Source organism: Vanellus vanellus, assembly GCF_965231255.1.
Source record: "Vanellus vanellus genome assembly, chromosome: 5".
Classification (NCBI taxonomy): domain Eukaryota; kingdom Metazoa; phylum Chordata; class Aves; order Charadriiformes; family Charadriidae; genus Vanellus; species Vanellus vanellus.
In genome coordinates this window covers 51,343,391-51,364,934 of record NC_138910.1, presented here as the reverse complement: position 1 = coordinate 51,364,934, position 21,544 = coordinate 51,343,391, and the positions used below count along the sequence as shown (strand labels likewise).

At 43.0% G+C, this 21,544-nt stretch overlaps 1 protein-coding gene across 1 annotated transcript; it reads right to left on the bottom strand.

Moving 5' to 3' along the window:
- Positions 1-1,124: 1,124 nt before the first annotated feature.
- On the bottom strand, positions 1,125-20,970 carry AXDND1 (axonemal dynein light chain domain containing 1; the record flags this gene model as incomplete). Its single annotated transcript, XM_082484018.1, has 21 exons — positions 1,125-1,129; positions 1,547-1,698; positions 2,555-2,646; positions 3,853-3,984; positions 4,135-4,269; positions 5,130-5,240; positions 6,159-6,255; positions 6,839-7,047; positions 11,973-12,036; positions 12,899-13,065; positions 14,354-14,474; positions 15,111-15,215; positions 15,649-15,789; positions 16,280-16,401; positions 17,151-17,256; positions 17,383-17,439; positions 18,567-18,652; positions 19,010-19,136; positions 19,743-19,843; positions 20,195-20,376; positions 20,874-20,970. The coding sequence occupies 21 exons, from the start codon at positions 20,968-20,970 to the stop codon at positions 1,125-1,127; spliced, it is 2,409 nt and encodes an 802-aa protein (XP_082340144.1).
- Between the last annotated feature and the right edge of the window lie 574 nt (positions 20,971-21,544).

Genomic DNA, 21,544 nt, shown 5'->3' with positions numbered 1-21,544 from the left:
AGGCAGCTGATTTTGTGACCCTGGTTACAGGCAGTTCTCCTTTGGCAGCAATTTGAGAAAGACCTTCAGGATCATGCTCAGCTTCATGCCTTCTGAAAGAAGGACAAGACCTTCAAAAGAAGATTCAAAGATGAACAAAAATTTGTATGCACAATTCTGTACAATTTCTGTACAATTTCTTCCTAACCAGTCAGGTGGTAACAGGATCATCTGAAGCCCAGAGGATGAAGGAGGTAGCCATTATCAGATACAAAACCAGGCCATGCTGGCACTGAGAAAAAAAAACACCTTGATACAAGAGGAAAGAGGTACAAATTACTTGCTTGCATGATCCAACAGGGATAAGGCAGAATGATCTAAAGCAGCAAGAAGAGATTGATGAACACAAACAAGAGGCAAGCACAAGGCAAGGGGTGGGGAGGAGGATGCACAGACAGGGAGATCTAGTTAGGAGAAAGTTGAGGTAACAATGGTATTACAAGGAAGACAAGCTGTAAAGATATCAGAGCTGTGGGAGGAGGTAGAGAACAAAGAAGACAGATGTGGAAGTGATAGAGCCAGCTAGAGGAACAGCATAAATGCTGAGATAGCACAGAGATGTTGGGGTAGTGGACAAGGAGTATGGCAGTGGATTGGGGGTGAGATGCTGCTATGAACGGGCACTAAGAACCTACTCAGGCATTGCTGTTTTTTAATATTCGCTTCTTCTGGATCCCTTGGACTCGTCAGAGGTAGAAGCTTTGGGACTTGAACAGGCCCTGACTTCTGAGACACTTTCTTGGAAATATTTTTCTGAAAGAGAGACAAAGCAACAAACCAAAGCCATTAAAAATACTGCAGAGAAAAATGTGCCCAAGGTATCACATTCTTAAACAAATTAGCCTCTCCTCCCACTTTGATGTCAAAGAGAGAGGATACACTGAAGGACTAAGGGAAGGTGTTTTAATTCCCATTCTTTCTCCTTCTCCACATCTTAAATCTGTGCAGATCCAGCTGAGAAAGGACACAAGGAAATGCTTTCATCCACAACAAACATGGGACCTTAAGAAATCCCTGCAACACCATATTAGTAAGATCAGTAGGTCAGCAGCACTCAAACAACACCTGGAGACAGAAATAATGTCCTATGCTGTAAACACAAAAGGTCTGTGGCCTCTGAGTGAATAGGCCTGGAATATGATTTCTTTTCTACCCCAAAATCAGTGATCCTAAACAAATCTTCTTGACTTTAACAGGGAACACTCACTTACAGGGAAGATGAAGCCAATTACAGTGATCTCCTAGATATAGACCCTGTGTCATATGTCAAAATCAAACAAAATTACTTTCTATCCAAAACAGACCACATTCAGCCATTCTTTCTGTCCTGATCTAGAGTCATGGTAAAAGCTGCCTTGCTTGGCCTCTGACCAAGAGTTTAGACAAAACCCTAGGATGTGCCCAGGAGGAGCGGGTGCTGCACTAAACGGGAGATGAATGAAGTATCCTCAAAGATTGCTTCCCTCTCTGAGTCTAGGAGAGGGTTCAGAACATTGATTCTCCTGACCTTGCCCTTCTTTGTGTGTTGCTTCTGGGATGATTTTCCCCTCTTTCTCCAGCTCACTCTCTAGCTCTTTGATTCTCTGCAGAGCTTCTTCCAGCTTCTCTTCAAGACCTTCAGATCTCTCCTCTGCCTTCTGAGCACGGATCTCTGTCTCTCTTAAACACAGAAGCAAAGATAATGCTGAAATCTGAAATCTAAGCAGCTGCTGGCAGGATACCTAAAAGAAAGATTTATAAAGCCAAAGTGTTCAGTAGGATTGACTGACTCTATAAAACACATTTATGGTTTCAGATTAGGGCATTGTTAAAAGATCTATGAGGGACTTCATGGCACATCTATGTAAATCCTGCAAATTGCATTAATTTTAAAACCCAGTGTTTGTTAGCAAAGGGTGAGATGTTGATCTTCATTGTGCAAGGATAAATACAGAGCACAGTCAATTCTATTAGCAGGGCTAATGAGATGAGCTTACCCTGGATAATGCAAGCTCACAGACAAAACAAGAAGTATGAGGAAATGTAGTTCAGAGTGCCCAAGCCTGCTTAAGCATGGAAGAAGTCATTACCAAACACAAACCTTAATGTGCTTCTTGGGTGTCCCTTCATTGTTTTCCCCACACTTAGGCACAACATTTCATGGCTGTACGTACCAAGCTCCTGGGTACTAGCAGGCCCTGGAAGCACTCAGCTGCATTCACATAGCACCCTGCAGTGCTAACATGACCTAAAGTATTGAGAAGTCTTGCAGAAAACCATCATGGGTACCTCTGCAACGTACCTCATGAGTACACAAAATGGAAAATCTGCACACAGATGGAGGAGAGCTGACATGGGTCATATTTCAGTTAACATAAGTCACAGTCAATGGCCTAAGACAATCAGAACAGAAGGAAACCTAAAATTAAGCCAACAGATATCAGATGAAGCAGAACCTTATCAGAGAGCAGAACAGGCACTTGCCTGGGTTGAAACCCTGCCCTGCTCATGCCTCCAGCACAGGACCAGTACTCACAGGAGCTGTACTTGCAGATGTTCCAGCACTGCTAGGGCTTCAAACTCTTTCTGAGAAAAAGGAGTTGACGACTTGGTGGCAGTCATCTCCCTCTGGTTGGGAAGAGCAAAACCTTCTATAAGTGAACATGAAAGCAACAATGCCGCATTTCATTTGCGGCACATGCCTGGTTTGGTGCTGGTGACTCAGCGCACAGTCACAACACAGACAAGAGCTCAATATCAGCAAAACATGTAAAATCAGAGGCTAGTTTAGGCACTGAACTGATCTTGGCATTAAAAATAGACTGAAGTGCTTTCCTGACTCAGACATGAAAGTCTCATTGGCTCATAGTCTTGGGTTGCTCGTGCATTCACTGGGTTACAGAGGCTGGAGATGGCTGTAGCCTGAACAGGAGTGAAAACAACAAAACAACATTCAGTGAACAGAAGGAGGCAGCTCCTCACAGGGTCCAACAGGCATACGTAAGTTTTCTTCATCTGAAGAAGACAACCAGGGTTTTTTCTGTAAAAGTAAGTGTTAAAAGGCTCCTACTCTAAGCTTTGGAAGGTAGTTGTGATTTCCAGGGATTAATTTCTGTAAAATAAACCAAAGTCCATAAAGAAATGCTCCTGCATCTCCCACTGTCACTTGGCACTAGCTGCCCACCTCTAAGGCATGAAGGGCAAGGCACACTCAACAATGCAGCATGCTTAAGGAACAGGACCATCCAGTGACAGTTTGCTAAAGATCCACAATTCCTGTACCTCTAGGTTCCACTCTGGATGACTGACTGGCAAGGGAATGACTGCAAAAGGCAGGCCCATATGACTTCTGAAGAGCAACTTTACCAAACAGCACCATCCCAAAGGCAAGTGAAGAAAACAAGGACCTAGGAGGCCAAAACAACCTCAACTTCTTGCTTCCCTCTTGTTGTGGAATCTCCCTGAATCTCTGAATCCTCTTAAATTCTTCCTATGTACTCAGCACCAAACCATTTTCACCATCCCAGCCTCTGCAAATAGTCCTGGTTCAGACTACGCACATCACCCGTTATTGGTCCCACAAATGTCCTGGGGCCATGACAGTAATGCATGGGTCAGGAGGACAAATTACAGCTGTGGTAACTGTTCTAATGATTATTTAAAATTGCAAGAGGAGAGGAATCATAGAAAACACCAGCACCTTTCACTGCCCCAGCAGGTATAACACAAGTGTTAAAGGGGGTCTCAACAGAGCCTGAGTAGAGTAGACAGCTAAAACCCATCTCCAAATCTCTGTCAACATACTAAAACCATTCATGCAGTGAAGACTCCTACCCCTGTAACTGTGACGATGTCTGACTTCAGAGACTTCAGGTGGACGTTGGAGTCATGTCCTACGTATCTGATCATGTCTGCAGTAGCTTCTTTGTCCTTGGTCAGATAATCCATACCAGCACCTGGCTGCTGCTGAGAGAGAAAAGGAACAAGAAATAGGAGATGCCACTAGCCTAGTGGCATTCTTCAAGGCAGCTGTAAGGCCGTGAGAGAGAGCGTACACCGAGCAATAATTTAAAAGGTCCTGCTGGAAAGTAGCATATTGCAGCTAAGACAAGTCACCTGCATAATAGCAATTTCCTCTTTTACTTCTAATGTTTCTTCCTCCGTTACTGGTTTCTTATTGCTGTTGGCATCTTCAGCTTCAAGCTCTTTCTGAGTTGAAGTGTCCTGAGGCTTAAGCTTCAATTGCAATTCCTGTAAGGCACCATAAGGATCAGGCGAGTAGCACAATCCCTTTTTGTCCATCCAGATAACCTAGGCAAATCTAACTGGTCTCTGACATTCTCTTGCACATGTTTAGACTTGGACTTCAGCTAGCTGGAAGGGTCCTGAGTATGAATATATTTCAAATCATAAATGAATATGCTAACTACTGAACATTACATAAGTGGGACCCACTGTGGCATACCTGTGCTTTTTATAGGCCATGGCAGGGAGAAAGAGAGAGGCAGCATGTGAGCTACACCATTGGCTGTGCACATAGTCATGAACAGTGTTACTTTCCTTGGGGGGTTGAGTTCAGAACGGATGCAAACAAATTGTTCAAGACAATAAATCTAAATCCATTTCCTCATCATCTGAATTTAACCTGTTTTGTTTGAAAGTAGAGCAATGCCAGGCCAACCATCTCTGAAACACACCTAATTGTCAGTGGCAGTCTCAGACATCCATCTAGCCACATGAGGAATTAGCCTAGATGTTCAGCCTGATCACCTGAGCAAGGCAACCACCAGGATTCCAAAGTCCACACTAATGGGTGAAGCAAAAGCTATCATGGACCATGGGGAACTGATCTACCAGCAGGGTAAAGTCTTCTAGCTCCACTGAAGCTCTAGTTTTGCCTTAGACCTGCCCTTATCAGCAGCACTGTGATTTTTAACCAGTTTACAGTCATAACACCTCATAGTCCTTAGCTGCTGCTTTGAGTGTGTGCAGGTCTCCATGAAAAATCTTCCCCCAAACTGAACTGTAGCTACTTCCTTAAGGAAAAGTTTTGAAGCAGACCTTCATTCCAACTGGTTCAACCTAGAACAGCAAATGCAATCTATATATACCTCCAATCCAAAGAGGTTTCTCAGTTTTTCTAAATCCAGAAAGGAGACCGGAGTGCCTTTGATCTCTGAAAGGAGAAGACTACACACTTGAATCCAATTACAGCACTCGGTCTGGGAAGACACAACAGAAGATGATTATTGAAGGATTATTGAGCAGAAAAAATAGCTATTATTATATTCATTCAGTCAGTTAAATAATTCCACCTTTCTATCTTTATCTGTTCCAGGGACCTACCTGGACCCTTCCATCCTCACCCTACAAAGGGAAAGGAAGACACATTTCTCCAAGCTTTCTGCCACTGGCTAATCTCTATCACAGCCACTACTCCAGCCCACGTAGGGAGAAACGAGTGTAAATCCCAGGGGTTAATTTTTCACTCGCTAAGGTAACGCAGAATGGAAGCACAAGTATTTTGAATCCCTGAAGAGAAGCTTCTTACATTCCTTGAAGCAATGCCATTTGCCCTGTACTCAAAGAAGCCTTGGGCTTGAGGAGGTGTCTACCGCTTGCATTTCTAAAGTGCAGGCAAAGCTTGGCTAAACACTGGTGATGACAGCGGTAACAATTAGGGGGCTTTATCTGCAAGTGTACAATAAGGAGGTGGTAGCTCAGGTCAGTTGACTGCAAAAAGTTTCAATTGCATCTGTATAAAGGTATATTTTGCCAAGCACCTCCAGGAACTCCTAAGCACCGCTCAAGTCTGGATGTATGCAGCTCTGACAAGCTTTGAACCAGAGATGAATCTACTGCCACTCATATGGAATAAATCTCATAGGAGAGCCCTTATATATGTACCCTGAAACAGGGTAAGGAAAATATTAAAACTGAACATGACTTGTTCCAGGTTTATCTGCTTTCCAGGACTGCGGAGTCAGTAGGAAACTTGGGAGACCAGGGTAATCCATTGGAGTAGCATGAGTCTTCCTCCTTCTTGAAACCCTCATATATATTTTTCTCTACCTTTTACAAAGCAAATGCAGTCCTATCTACCCCAGACCTAGACAGCTGGAAACACAGGCAACTTTTACCTTGATCTTATTCAGCTCCTCCAGCTCATAATCAGCTTCTAAATCCATCTCAGACCGTTTCTTTCGAACGATTGCATTGACAATCTCGCGGCAGCGGCTGCAAAGATGCAGAGTGCCATCAGCCCTGCAGGACTTCCCTCAAGTGCTTTGTTCCCTTCAGCCAGGATTCTGCTGCTGTTAGCAAGGTACAGGAGCTATCTGCAGACCTCTGCAGTAGAGAAGTCTCCAGAAGAGCAATCCTTGCCTGCCCCGCTCACACAATGACCTCCCGGACAGCTTGTCTGTGCCAGTGCTGTAGTAACCCACAGCAGATGTGTAAGCACAGATCCTGAATCAGGTGGAGGCTTTGCTCCAGGTGGCCTGGACTGCAGACTCACTGCCTGTACTGCCCTTAGGTCCTCTGGAGGTCATCCTCAGAAGTTTGACAGAGCCCATGCAATCACAGATGCGAGCATGTTTTATAGCAGTACTAGGTATAAAGCAGGCACTGCTATTCTCTTTAGGTGTTCCTATCTTATTAGGCTCCCTACAAATTCCAGTAAGTCCCTTTTAGGACCTGGGAAAAGATCCAAGGAGAGCCAAATTGATGTGATCTGTCACCATGATCTATCTCTCAGCACACTACACATTTTTTTCTTGAGAAAACCTCCTTAGATGAAGTTGAAAACCTCTGCTGTTACCTGAATATAGAACCAGAGAGTCTGCCCATCTCTGCAATCAGCTCTTCAGCTCCATGCTGCAGCTTACGAGCCCCAAGAAGTCTGAGCTCCTCGTCCATCTTGGTGTCTGACTCTTGCCACTGGGGACACTCCCAGGACAAGTGATCTGCTGTCATGTGTCTCAGCAAATTCACCAGCCACAGGGTCAGGTTTTGGTGCAGTTCAGTCACCTGCACAAAACATCAGAGCAAATCTAAACCAGTAATAAATGACCGGTCTTGCAAAGTAGTCTGAAGTCAATGCATTTCACATAAGTCAATGTCCTACCTAGTTCAGTTTGCAGACTGACCTAATGACAGATACATTTGTTTTTACCATTTTTTCTCCCATATTCATTCCCATTACAAACACATATTTTCCTATCATGGATCTGTCCTTCTCCCAGTTCTTGTTTAGGATCATATGCTGCTTATCAGCCACATGGCACTTTCTCTTTTCCAGAATTCAGCAATAAACCAAAAATCACACACTACACGTATAGAACATTTAAAAAATGCATACTGAGAGCCTCTGGTCTACAATCCTGGGAGAAAGAAGAAAAAACACAGAAAGCTAGCAGCCAAAACAGCTCTCTAAACAGGAAATATCAATGTTATTCCAAAGGAAATTCTTGCTAAAGATGAAACAATAAAATTGTGTTCATGCGCTGTATAGGAGACCTTAGAGTTATTTTTAGAGGAGTTGTCTGCTTCTTTGGCTGGAATATAAAAGACACAATTCAACTCAAACAGGAAAAAAGGTGTCAAAAGAGAAACAAGCGTTCTGCACATTTGCACTCTGGCCAGATGGAAATTAAAGGAAAGGGTGAATGTTAGATATAGTGCTCTTATGCCTAGAAGTTTCAGGCTTGCACTTACTTTTTCATTAAGATGCGTGATGTTCTTCTCAACCTCATTATTCACAGACAGAACCCATTGCTGAATCATCTTAAAAAATTCTCTAGGTACCACCCTGAAAAAAAACCCAAATCCAGAAACAAAGTGATGTATAGTGCACTAGACCTGAGGATCTCATGGCTTCTTTTGCTTCCCAACTCGAGGAAAACAACATATTTTAGTGCACCACATGATGGAAAAATTACACAGGCATTTTTGTTAATGCTATAGTTGTGGGCAAATTTGGCATTTGCAAGTAATCTCTTACATATGTTATGCACGTGCTCTGCAAATAATTTATTTCTTGATGATATTTACCAAAGACAATGGAGCATCACAAGGAGGAATATGCCCCCACAAATCTGACTGTAAGTGAATCACATATTTTTGTTTTTCTTCAAATGTCAAGATTTCCAAAGCAGGTGGCGGTTCTGAGGGAGACAGTGATGTTCCAGGAGAGATATTGAAGCCACCAACTGTTTCCACAGACATTGCCAAATCAAAGCAAATGAAAGGCAGTCGCCAATCACTTTAACACTTCAGCTGATCACATTTATCCCACTGCCAGTTTCCTGCACCAGGGTCCCCACAGAAAAATGCACTTTTCTTATGAGTGCAGTTTAATGTACAAGGCCAGCCCAGACACAATTAACAACCCTGTCCTTACGGGAAATGTGGTTTCTTGTCACTCTCAGCTTCATCCAACTTGCTGGAGCCTATACAGCTCATTGCTGCATCCACCTGGGCCAGCCACGCAGGAATCTTGTGATAAAATGCCTGCAGCTCAGCTTCATGCATGCCAGAACCTCTCTTCAGCTTTTGCACCTTTAATAACCAATCTTCCATATTTCTCATCAAGGCTGTCAAAAACCTAGCTGTGCCTGTGGGGGAAGAAAATATGAACTTTTAATTATAATTCTCTTAGCCAACAAAAACAAAGCTGGATTCAAAGAGGGATGCCAAGAGGGATGAACAGCCTATGTGGGAACTGGCTACACTTAAGACTAAGAATGAGCTGTTTAGTAAGCACTGAATTCAAAGTAAGCTGAAAGAAAATGGGCTTGATTTGAAGCCCTGACTTTCCTTCTTGTTTTGGCAGATTTGGCTCCCTCATTACATAAAGGCTTAATATAACTCTTTTTAAAACAGCTTTGCAGTTGCAATCCAGTTCTTCAAAGATGCAGGTGATACAGTATGCATAGATGTGCAAAAATGCATGGACAAGGCAGTAAATTACTTGTTCATTCACTCATCTGGCACATGCTGATGGATATTCTCTGTTCGTTGGGGAATATGCTTGAAATGTAACAATATTTACTCTCGATATCCAATGTTTAAGCTTTCTTTAAATCCTGGTGAGGTCCTGGCTTCTGTGACATCTTGTAGAAAAGATGCCATGTTAGGCACATAGAGGTGATGACAATTTTTTAAATAGTTCAATAATTTTGATGCATGGCTTGGTTTCCCCACTGTACAGCTGTGGGGTAGAACTGGTTAACTTCTTGTCTGGATTGGGAGAAGTGCAATGAAGTGGTGTTGGGATGTCCAGACTGGTACGAAAGGGAGGACGTTACCCTCCACAGGGTGAAGCCATTCAGAGCACACAAGGGGAGCCTCTCAACCAGGCATTAGTTTTTAATGACCAGGAGACCAAGGAGAACTGGTAGGAATGAACTTAAGTTTTTCTGCCATGCAGCATCATCTTAAGAGGAAAGAAAAAAAGAGGTGGATCCCAGGAGGGCATGGGATGAGGTAGAACAGTCACTTCTGATTGCTTATGTGTGGTTTGGCCGTATTAGTCCTTACACAGTATTCTGGATCCTTATTAAATCGTGGGTTGCTTTGTGAAGGATGTCTATGTCATTGCATTTACTTTATAAACTTAATCAAGTCCCCAGCAAAAGAAAATACCTAACTGGAGCTCACTGGAGAGGTCACTCTAGTCCCAAGTGCCAATTTCAAAATCAAAACCATCTTATTCTCACAAAGAAGGTACACTGTAAAGATTTTAAGTGATCAAGGAAGGTTGAATAAAAGCAGGCAATCCTCATAGGTTTCATATAAGTCCTCAGATATCCTGTCTAAAACAATCTCATATCTCATTGTTCTCTCTGCATCTCTAATCGTTGTCATCAAACACCAAACCCTTTTTATTTCTGCCACATGCTGCTTGACATCAGGCAATCAGATCTTAGAAGATAATAAATACTTCAGGTAACTGAGTGCTACTGCCTTACAGGACAAAATTACCATGTTCTTATATTTTCTCTTACCTATTCCCTATGTTCTTTTTAATTTTCACTGTTTCTTACCAGAAATGCAATGCAAAGAGAAGGGATACCTTGCTTTTCTACTGAAAGGCCATTTATGAAAAATGAATCCAAGCCTTTCAAAAATACACTCCTTCTATGGAGCAAGAAAATACCCTTCCCATGGTCCAGTTCCCAAAGCCTCTGTTAAAATAAGCTAAAATCCCCTTTTCTGGACTCTACTGGCTGAAGCAGATCTCTGCGCTGTGCTGCCTAGCCCTTTGTTCAGATCATGACTAACTATCAAGGCTTCTGACAATCTGCTCTTAACTTTTTGCCATGCTGGTGTCTAGCCAATTACGGACCTGTTCCTTCTTCTTTCTCTCCTTTTCTAATGAGAACTACTGGGAATACTGATTTCCTTTAGCTGTCTCTTAGGATGGACAGACTTATCATCCTATCTCAGCACCTTTAGTAGGCTGAAATATAACATGTAGCCTAAGATAATGTAGAGAAAAGCGCAGGATAACCCTGAGTGAAAGAATAAGATGACAGTATGAAAAGCAGCTTAGTAAACATAAGTAGCAGTTCTTGACGGCACATGTTCAGTTTAGTTTCAGTCTGCTAAAAGGAAATAAGATCATTAAAAAAACATCAGAGATTAAACAATTCTGAAATCAGAAACGAGTCAAGGTCTTGCAGAGGCAAAGGTTGAGAAGGTTAGTTGCAAATTACCCAACATATGTTTGTTATTTTACACAGGACATGATAACTTTATATCAGCAAAGAAAACATTTATTTACATACTTTTTTATCAAGATAATTCAATATCTAGATTAAGATAACTTCGTGTTAATGATAAAGTAATAAAAAAGTATTACCCTCTGAGACAGCGTTACCTGGTTAATGATCTCCAAAGTGATGCTTTGCTTTACATTTTAAATATCCATTTTTTCCTTTTACATTTATTTTCTTTTCCATGCATAATCACAAAGTGCCCACACTCCCTCTGAACATAGCACATAACTTCCCTGTGTCAGATCTGCATTGTACGTTCTTTGCACTGTATCCTATTTAAAATTCCAGATATTCTTTTTAGGTGTGACTGCATATCAAGTTTCTTGAAGTTTATCCCCTGAATGCTCTTGATTCCCAGCACATATATGGGGCTTAGACTTTAGCTTTGGAAAAAGCCAGTACAGATTATGTCAACTGGTCCTTTCTTACCCACTACTTTCCTGGCATCCCCAAGGAAAGACTGAACTGCAAAATTGGTCATTCCTTACCATTATTCCCGCTTATTCTTATATTGTATTGCCGGTAGAGTTCACATGCCCTTTGGTTTATTTCTTCCAAGACAGCATGCTGTGGAGGCAATGCTTCTGCAAAATCCCGGTGTCGATTCAGCACTGTTTGTCCCAGCACTGTCCAACGCTCCTGCAGGCTGGCAGCACTCCTCAGACTTTCCGTCTTTCTTAAGTGCACCTCCCCTCCATACTGCTGCAGGTCTTCTTTTAGCATCTGAAAGAAAAGTAGCAAGCTCGCTGTGCCCCCAAAAGTTGGACTACCCCTTGGTTGCAAGAGAAGGGTGATGGAAATCAGATAAGAGAAGTGTAAGGAATCCATGAGCATAAAGATGTTACAGTGAGTAGATAGCGCAATAAACTGGAAACTTATCGGTCACAATTCTGAGCACTTCTGCAGATTAATATCATTTATCAGTCACCAAAGCTGTTGTCAGACAGTGCTTAATGTGTGACTAAGTTTAATGCACTGGCTGAACCACGGTATTGGTCAATTATTACTTCTCATGTGTAGACTCTTAGTTTAAGCTTCAGCACAAAAGATTTGAGCTAACGTGTTTTCATTCACATTTGTGATAGGCAGAGATGCTCGGTGTGGCTCAGCTAACATGGTAATTTGCTGAGCAGATACTACTCAATAATATGTCCAACCCCCCCAAAATCTTACATTTATCAGGTTCTTGATATCTTGTAGGATTTCATCCAGTAGCTTTTCATTCATTGGAGAGGAGCTAAAGCAGAGGGAAAGAAGGGATAAGAGCTGAGAGGAAAAGACTCCTTTAGTAGCCAAGGTAAAACCGAGTGTCAAGATATATACTCTACACATACCAAGTTTGTGATACAAATTGTAACTTGAAAGAGAACTGAAACCCACCAGGCCGTGCTCAACCAGAGATTTTTGTTATCTCACTCAACACAACACAGACACTGGGTGTCAGTTAAGAAAATACGTTACTTCCAGCAAAGATGAAAATCAAAGCACATATTGAAAATTCAGACATTATTAACTCTATGATTGAAATCTATAAACTGATATCTTTTGTTAACACACACACTGTGTATATTTCTGCGTTTTGTACTTGCATTTATACTTTGTTTTATTTAACATATCACAATGAACTAAAAAAGCCTGCAAAATATAATCACCTTAACATACAAAATGACTTTGGATTTGAAACATCATGTGTCTCAGAGTCTCATTTTGTATCTATATGTTAGAGAATTGAAGGCTATATCAAAGCATTAATGTGTGTGCATTCAAGTTAAAATGAACCAAACTAAATAGAAGAATTCTATTAAAGCAATGACAGCCTCAAAAAGGACACTCTGGTTCACAGAAGGGGGATACAATCCTTGCTCCACTGAATTCAGCCACAAACCCACACTGTCTCCTTGGAGTTACCATTAGGGACGTGATTATCAAAATACATGTGTTGAGCAGAAAAGCAGAGCAGTGAGGGACATACAAATGGCACCAAACCTCACTGCACCTGAGAGTTAGGGCACACTTTGTGCTGGGCCAGTGAGACCTACTGTCACAAGGTGAAGGTTGAGGGAGTTGACTTCTACCCCAGGTCCCTCTGGGCCACTCACGAGTCACTGCAATGGAAGTATTGAAGCCATTTGTTGAGGCTGCTGCAGACAATTTGCAGTTTCCCCTGGCTGGACTCCTCGGAACGCTCTATTTCTGCTCCAACATGACTCAACCTCTCCCTGAACTGCTCGGTCTCTTCCTGCAGATCAGCCAGGTCTCCTGTGTCCTGCATGCATTGGGCAAGAGGGTGGGAAACGGGACTGTTGTCATGATTATTTTGATCTGAGTTGGAGGGATTTCTCTCTTTGCTCTAGCTATTTTGAGATATGTACATATCAGAGATCTGGGAAATATCTGTAATTCCACAGCACAGCCCTCACAAACCCTTTGAGACAGGACTAGGGTGGCTCACCCTCCCTGGGCGTGCCAGAACTGAACGCTTGACTCCTTGTTGCTTGTATGCTACTGCGATAGCATGCAGCCCCATACCAATGAGGCCAAAATTACACTACCCTGGATCTGTTTTGGTTTTATGGTGAAGGAACAGGGAGAGGGAATAAAGCCACAAAGGAAAAGGGGAAACAGAAGAGAAAGAAAAGTTTGAGGCAGAGAAAAGGGGACATGGAGTAAAGAGAGAAAAGCAGAGAGTGAACTCATTCAAATTTTAATGCTTGTTTGAAACTAGACCGAGATTTGAAACTTCAGTTAACAAGTGAAGTACCGAATGCTTTACTGAGAACTGTAGAGCTACATAAACCACGCATACACACACTTTGAACGGGCACCCATCACAGACAGGCCCCTACCTTTGAGGCCAAGAGGACTATGAAATGCTTGAGAACGCTGGTCAGTGTCTTTCCACTAACATGAAGCCTGCGAACCAATGTAAGCTGGTTTCTGTTTATTATCTGAAAGAAATGTTTATTATCTGCCCTGTTTTATTCTGAGAGGAAAGGCATCTGACAGTAACATGGGAGCTTTACCGTAAATGAAATGGAGATCAAGTGGCTGAGTCCACTTTCCTTACAATTAAACCTCTGACCTCCCCAACAGCCCCAGAAGTTCTGTGAACAGATTTTAAACTTGAATGGAATAAAGTAGGAGATCACAAAGAAGAGGGACACACAAACAAGGAAGCACAGAAATAAACCGAGAATGATATTTTGTAAGGAAGTATAAGGAATCTGGCTACGATATTCTAAATTATGAGGAATAGGAAACTTCTTAGTCAAACCCATCTCTGAATGGAAATATTAGTTTCACAGTTCTTCCTGCACGGAACCTGGAGATCAGTACCAGAAATGCTGTGTAAATTAACTGGTTTTCATTTAAAAAAAAAAACACACGTGAAATACAACAGACCTCAGGAAATGAGGTCAGGGCAGGTATAAGATGTGTTGCTACCCAATCGTATTGAATAAAAATTTTCTTTAGGATTAAATCTGCCCTTGGAACAAGACTGCTAGCTACCATGGCTTATACCTTGCAACATATCACTGATCTCCTGCACCTACCTTCAGAGCCAGGTCATACACTGCTGAGCTCCAAATGTCTCTTTCTTGGGCTAACAGCAGAACTTGCTCTTCCAGTCGTCTTCTCTGTAACTCGTATAACTCTCGATACTCTTCCAAAAGGCTAGAAGAAGGGAAAAACAATGAAATGTGTGCACCTATGTTTCTCATTTGCGTTTAAAGTCTTTCTCCCAATTCCTAAGGGTTTTCTTAGTCATTTGCTCCTCCTCCTTCCTTCCTCGGTCACCTTCCACAAAGTCTGTAAATTCACAGGTCCTTTTCCCTGAGCCCTTACAACACTTTTCTGTTATTTCCATTGTGAGTTTCCGATCAGTATGAATACAAATCTCTGTAAGTGAATCCATCTGCCTCTTCACTCACCACAACTCTGATACCAGCCATGTAAATCCTCAATTTCTTAGGTATCTGAGGATGTCCGCAGGTCCTCAGAAGTTCAGAGCTGCAGGCTCTGCTAGACTATGGAGAGCTCACCAGCTGTGAATGTGGGGTGAAGAAAACGGAGCACCAGACCCTAAGCAACAAATGCAACTTCCACGTTTTAAAACCAGAAAAGTTTTGAACAGCTTTCTATCCTTTTGAGGAGTTTAGGATTTATATTAAAAATAATGGCATTTGTCATAAACAGCTAAGTTCTCTTTCCCGGGAGGAAATCTGTCCTTACCTCTTTCCCAACAACCCCAAAAGAATGATACCAGCACATCACAGAAATCTCCCAGCTTCAACTTTGAAAGCAACTTACTTTACATTCGCCTTAGTCTCCTGCATGGCTGCAGCTAGCTCCTCTTGAGCTTTTTCTGCTTCTTTGGTCACCTTGCGGTCATGTTCTCGTACCTCACACAGCTCACTGAAACAGCAGGGAACGTTCTTAATGCAACTTAGCTCAACCCAAAGGTCTACTCTGGCAGTCACAGACTGGTGGGCTGTACACTATCATGCAGGGCTCTCTTTCTCCTACATAGTCATCTCACTGTAGGAGTGAAACATATCTTGGAGACCTCCTCTTCCCTTGCACGCATATTGCTCCAACAACCCATTTCTGCAGTCCCCCACCAATGAACCTCCAGCATGCAAAGGAAAGGAGGTGGCTTTGATATTATTTGGCACTAAGAGGGTTCAGTGAGAGTGTGAGGAGGCTCAAGTGTGGCCCCTGTAGCTCTGCTTCAAATCATAACACTATCTTCCTGCTCCTATGGGAGGAAGATTAGAAAACTGAACAAAATCAATGGACTAAGCCTAGGGCATAGAGATAATTTCTTAGGATCAGGCAGGATTCATACCTGGCCAGCTGTCTAACAGATTCTTTAAAATAGAGTAGTTCTTCTGTAGTATGTCTGTTGACCAACCGCTGTGCCATCATTTTTTTGCAGAGGGTCTTCATCTGTTCAGGAATCCTCTCTAGGAGTCCCACGTATCTCTGCCTGCAGTAAAAAGGGTAAAAAAGGGTATTTACCTTAGAGTGCAGATCTCTCTTACCCCATCTGAAGACCCTTTCCTTTCACTGCACAGGAAGCTATCTAGAAAACAAATTTTTGAGTGTTTGGACTGGGGATTTTAAACACTCTGGAACAATTTAATTGCTACAAATAGTGGTAATCTGAGCATGGGAACACCAGCTGCAAGGGAAGTGCCAGCTATTCACATGTGAAAACTTCCACTCAATGTCACACCAATAAGGTGCCCACACTGTCAAGCCCCAGGTTACCTAACAGATGCTTATTAGCCCCAGTTGTTAACTAGGCGGGGTAATCCTATTTCACTCCTGGCATCAGATCCCACACCGATTACATTGCGACAGGCTAGCTTTGCTGGGCAAGGACATTAAGAACAACCTGCAATAGCTTATGCTACTCCCAAGAGAACGCTGCCATAAATCAAGAGGAAGATTAAAGGTAGTTGGCTAACGATGACCTGAGCTTCGAAAGTAGCTGTCCTCTCTCCACGCAGTCCACGCTGACTTGCCGAATTAGCTCATGGAAAACGATGTTGTAGATGTTCTGCTCTGCTTTCATCAGCTCCAGCGCGTTGTGCAGCTGGCAAAACAGGAAAGAAAAATCACAGCCTTGCAAACCTGGCCTGCCTACTCCTTTAACAACACAGGTTAGCACAGATCTCTCATTTCTTCTGAAGTAGGTTTCCCTTTGAGGACAAAACACTGGTGGAGGTATAAAGGAGAAGGGAAAGAGCCATCCTGCATGCATTCACAGGTTTGTTTTCAAATATGTTGTGGACCATCCTGACTACCCTCTTGTAAACATCCATTGGAGCTTCTCTGCTTCCAGCTGGAGTTCCTGCTGAGGCAACGCCCTACATTTTTCAGAAATCCTTCCCCATCCATTTAAACCTTCTCCATTGCTGTGCAAAAATAACAGAAAATAAGGCCAAGCAAGGTACACATGTTCTTTGACATCTGCTTTTTAGGTGTGTGAAGGTTTCCAACAGTCCATTTTGTAACACAGCAGCCTGTCTCCCAACAAAGAGATGAGACAACTACTGCCTTCATTCCTCCATAGTAGTAATAACAAATGCATTCCTTTCTGGCATTTTTGCCAGAAATGTAACTTCCTACACCAGCAAGCTAACTGTTTGTTCTTTGTGGATCAGATGAACAGAAGCTCAGGAGAGGAAACGCCTGCTTATTACAGTACCTACAGACAGCTGGCTTGGGCAGAAACTAGCTGCTCGGAGGCACCTTAAGCACAGCAGGGATAAACATTGGGGAAAACAGGATGTTATTTTTCTGGGTACAAGAAAGTTGTTCGGGTCCAAGTGAGTTATCCACCTGTGAAGGTCCTGTTACTCTGATTATCTTGTCTACTCCAGCTTTTTCCAACATGCTGTCCATCACCTCCATCAGCTGGATGACCTCTAATCTCCCAGAAGGTTTCCTGACAGACCAGAAAGAGACACATCATTATTCTGTATAGCATGTTACGATATTTTCCCAGGAAATGAAATTCACACAGCTGTTGGGTTTTTTTCCCATCAGCAACTTCGTGCAGAGTGGTACTTACATGGATGGGAACAGCCGTAGTTTCTTTTCACGGTCTTCAAGCAGCGTTGTGTATTTACTGAAATGAACACAAATGTTAGAACTTGATTAGAAAGCAATCCTTCCAGTGCTAGCTACAGGATCCCACTCTCTCCTTCAATCTCTTTGTCCCATGTACAAGCTGATGAAGGTTGGAGAGGCAGCGAAAGGTCTATGGAGTTGCTCTTCAGTGGGAGCATCTAGAGCCTAATGTGAGAATTGGACCTCCTGCAGCTGTTCCCCAGCTGGAGCTGTTTCTTCTTGCTGCTAATGACACAAATCTTGTAGGAACCTTCTCCCTTTAAGAACTCTCATGGTACTCGGCTAAGAAGTGATCAGTGAGTTTAAAAGTTGCTGGTGGGGCCAGAAAAGCACCACATATCCACATCACACCCACCCAGAGACTGATCACAGGAGACCATCGAAATAAGACGACAATGTTCTGTTACATCATGTTGACAAAGAAGCTGTGAGGATTTCACTCCTAATCTTAGTATTTTAATCCTTGAACAATGAGAAAGAATCTCCTTTAAATTTAGTAAGTTGTCCAGAGGGACCAAGGGGACTCTCAGTAGCCTTTTTTAGGCAAGGCTTGGTAAACTCAATTCAAAACATACAGCCTGAAGAATTAAAACAAAACAAAACAAAAAACCGCAAACAATCAAACAAAAAGCACTGAGAGTGGTCAGATTCAAGATGTCAGCAGGTCTATATAAGCAGAAAGTGAGAGTAAGAACTACCAAAAGCCCACCCAGCTTTCTGGCAGAAAGCAGTTCTAAAAGAAAAACAGGAAAACTAATCAAGATTGTTAAAAAAAAAAAAAAAAAAAAGGCAACAGCAAAAAACTTCCAAAAGTTGCCTCAAGGGATCAAACCAGACTTCAGCTTCTACATTCGTGTCCAACTACTGAAACTCCCCTGAGAAGCAGTAGTATTGTACAGGGAAATCTCTGTTAGCCACCCCGAAGCAGCAGGGACAAAGAAAAGGAGTGTCACACCTTTCACTGTGTGATTAACCACAGCCTAGTCATTAGCACAGGATTTGCACAACCTCCCATTTATACTCTCCCCTTCCCAACAGCAAGAGGTGTATTTGGCCAGTGTCCTCAGCCTCTCATCATTTATGCCCCCACTCTGAATAGTTGATGACAAACCAGAAATCACTCACTCATCGAAGTACTTCAAGGGCAAAACTCCCCTGTTCTTCACAATATGAAATTCCTTGGGAACCAGACTATCTGCTAGGGTTGCTCGCTAGGGATGGAAAAGAGAGAGAGCACAAGACATCAGCGTAAAAGATTGAACACACTCCTGGTTCCTTCCCGAAGAGGACATGGGTTTGGCAGCTGGGAGAGGGAAGCTCATGTCGTAGCTTTTCATACTGCTTTTCCCTTTCCTGCTCCACGCATCCAGAGCCCAACAGAAACAATCTACATCCGAAAGCAGATTGAAATGACTACACCGAACTGCGGTGGGGAAGCCAGGGAGCTGCGAGCTGCAAGGAGAGCCGATGAGTTTTAGGACCAGGGTAACGTCAGGACATGCATATGAGGACCTCCTTTCTCCCACCTAGTGATAGACACAGAAAAACACATGAATGGCAGCACTCACAGGAATACGTGGGACTGTACCACGGCTCCCTCTCCGGTCCTGACGACCCTCAAAAGAAGAGCTTCTGCTAGTCATTGCTTTCTTAGCTTCTTGGCCAGTCACAACGTCGCACAGGTAAGAGACATCCCTGAAATGGAGAGGAAGATCTCGTTCAGTGACCCAGACCACAGGCAACCCACCAACTTCCAGCCTAAGCCACACACGAGTTTGTTCTGCTCAGCTTGAGGCCAGGCTCATGGCCAGGACTCCCTCCCCTGGGCCAAAAAAGACAGATGAGATCATGTTTTTTAGGCATTGTCAATCCATTTTTCACTTCTGCTGCCAACGCCCTATCACATACATATCCAATGTCCTATAAAGAGCAAAACGTTTTTCACTCCCTAGCACCATTAAGCATCTCTTATTTGCCAAGAAGTGTAAAGCTATTCCCTGCTAAGTCTATTAAAGCCAGAAGAGCTTCTTTCCTTAATCATGGATCACAGAGCATCCCTGTGAGTCTGGCATGCTTTGGAAGGATTGTTCCAAGAATTGCTGGTTTAGCAACTCTTTTATTTGTTATGCCCAAAACATCTTTCCCTCGAATCTCTTCACCCCAAACTCAGACGGGGCAGCTGGTCCATTAGGCAGCGCAGTCACCGACCATAAAAAAAAGCCCAAGGGAGAGACCTAGCTCTGTGTTCCCACCTCTAACGTCTTCCCATTGCCCTGGGCTCCTTATCCCTTCTTTGCTTACCTTCCAGCGCCTGTCAAACTGACAGGGTGGTCTGTCAGGTGTCTGAACTTGCTCCGACGATTAGGATAATGCCAAAGCCGATCTGGGGTTTGCAGGCAGCCCTGCAGACAAGGCACACGTGGCTGTCACTTCTTAGCGAGAAACGTGCCAAGGAGTGGGAGAGGTCAGGGTGGCTGTCTAAACAAGCTCTGCATCATTATTTTTGTCTCAGGGCTAAAGAAACTGGTGCGGACAAAACAGCCTTGGTAAGAGCTTCACAGCAGGACCAGGGTGCAAGCACGTTTTGCAGGTCCCTGGAATGCAGCGCTTTGTATCTGCATCAAATGGCACCATCAGAAAAGTGATGCATTATAAGATAATTTTATCTTACAAGGTCGGCAAACTTTCCTTTTGCCCAGGGAATGAACAGACAATTCTGGACAGAAAAAGGCAGGAGATGGAAACACGCTCACCCTGAAGCCTATTGGGGTTTTGGTGGTCTGCGGGGACCATAAGTTCTCTGCTCTGTAGAGAGATGTGCTGGCACAGGTCAGGCTTCGGAAAACCTCTTCTGGAACAAAACTGTGCTCCAGGGAGGAAGAAGCAGGCCTGATGTGGTGAAGCATCTTTGAGGTACCCCTCAGCTTGGGGATCTCTGCAAAATAGCATGTCAGAACCGTTTCAACGGCATTTATTCTGCTGGTAAGAGAAAGCAAAACCAATGATAAAATACAGGGCTAGGAAAAACCACAACAAGATGTTTACTCCCTTATCCCGAAGCAGGATCAACTCCATCTAGAACACAGGCAGCTAATCCCTTTTTTAGTGGTTGTTAAAACTTTGGTGAAGCCTAGAACAACAGTTACCTTCTAACTATGGGAGACGAAGCACTAGTCACACGACTGTGCCAAGCTGTCAGGTACCCAAACACAAAGGGATGCTGTAAACAGTTTGCCTGTTTCTGTAAAGCCATTTCCCTTCTTACAGACTGCTAGCAGTCATCTTGCTGCAAAGATATTAACACCCTAAAATACCAGCAATTGCCTAAATAAAGGCAAAACTTAATGCAGAGAAGCATCCTGCTCTTAAAGGGAAACTGGAAGGACAGAGAGTCAGATGTACAACCCTGGCAACCACCAAGCTCAGCCCTACCTGACCGGTCCTCGCCGACCGAGCCTGCCCGCCCGACACCGCTCCGATTCCTTCTGTTGGCTTTCGGTCCAGGAGCTGGCACTCCCCTCGTGGGCATGGTGAACGTTTATTTTATTTTAATGCTTAACCAAGGAAATCTGCAGTAACAAATGATCTAGAAACAGAATGAAACCCGCATTTGTACAACACAGGGCAAACAGCTTTTTTTTATTATTATTTATTGTGAAGAAAAAACCCCTTAGCCTGACACTAGATATATCAGTTAGAAAGAAGCCCCCAATGTTCTGCTACATCCTTCATAGGGGTCCTTGTTTTTCCATCTACAAACCACACTAAGAACAACTGCTTCTTTTGTACATTTAACTGAGCCAGATATTTAATTATATTTGTCCCAAATTATTAATCTTACTTTTTCTTCTTAGCAATGTCTTACTAATGAGAAAAAAATAATCATATTTCCATTAGTTTCATAATCTCCATGAATTCTCTTCTGAAGCCTTCCCCCCTCCAAGAACCTTGCCAATATATATCGTTCTTTACAAATGCTCTTGTTATTAAAAGATTTTTACCTCCTTATCAGCTGTACCCTTGTGTACTGTGGTTTCTAATTAGGTTAACTACATTTCTTTGCCTTCGGATACGTGTTTGTGGTTGTAGGTATTATCTAGGAG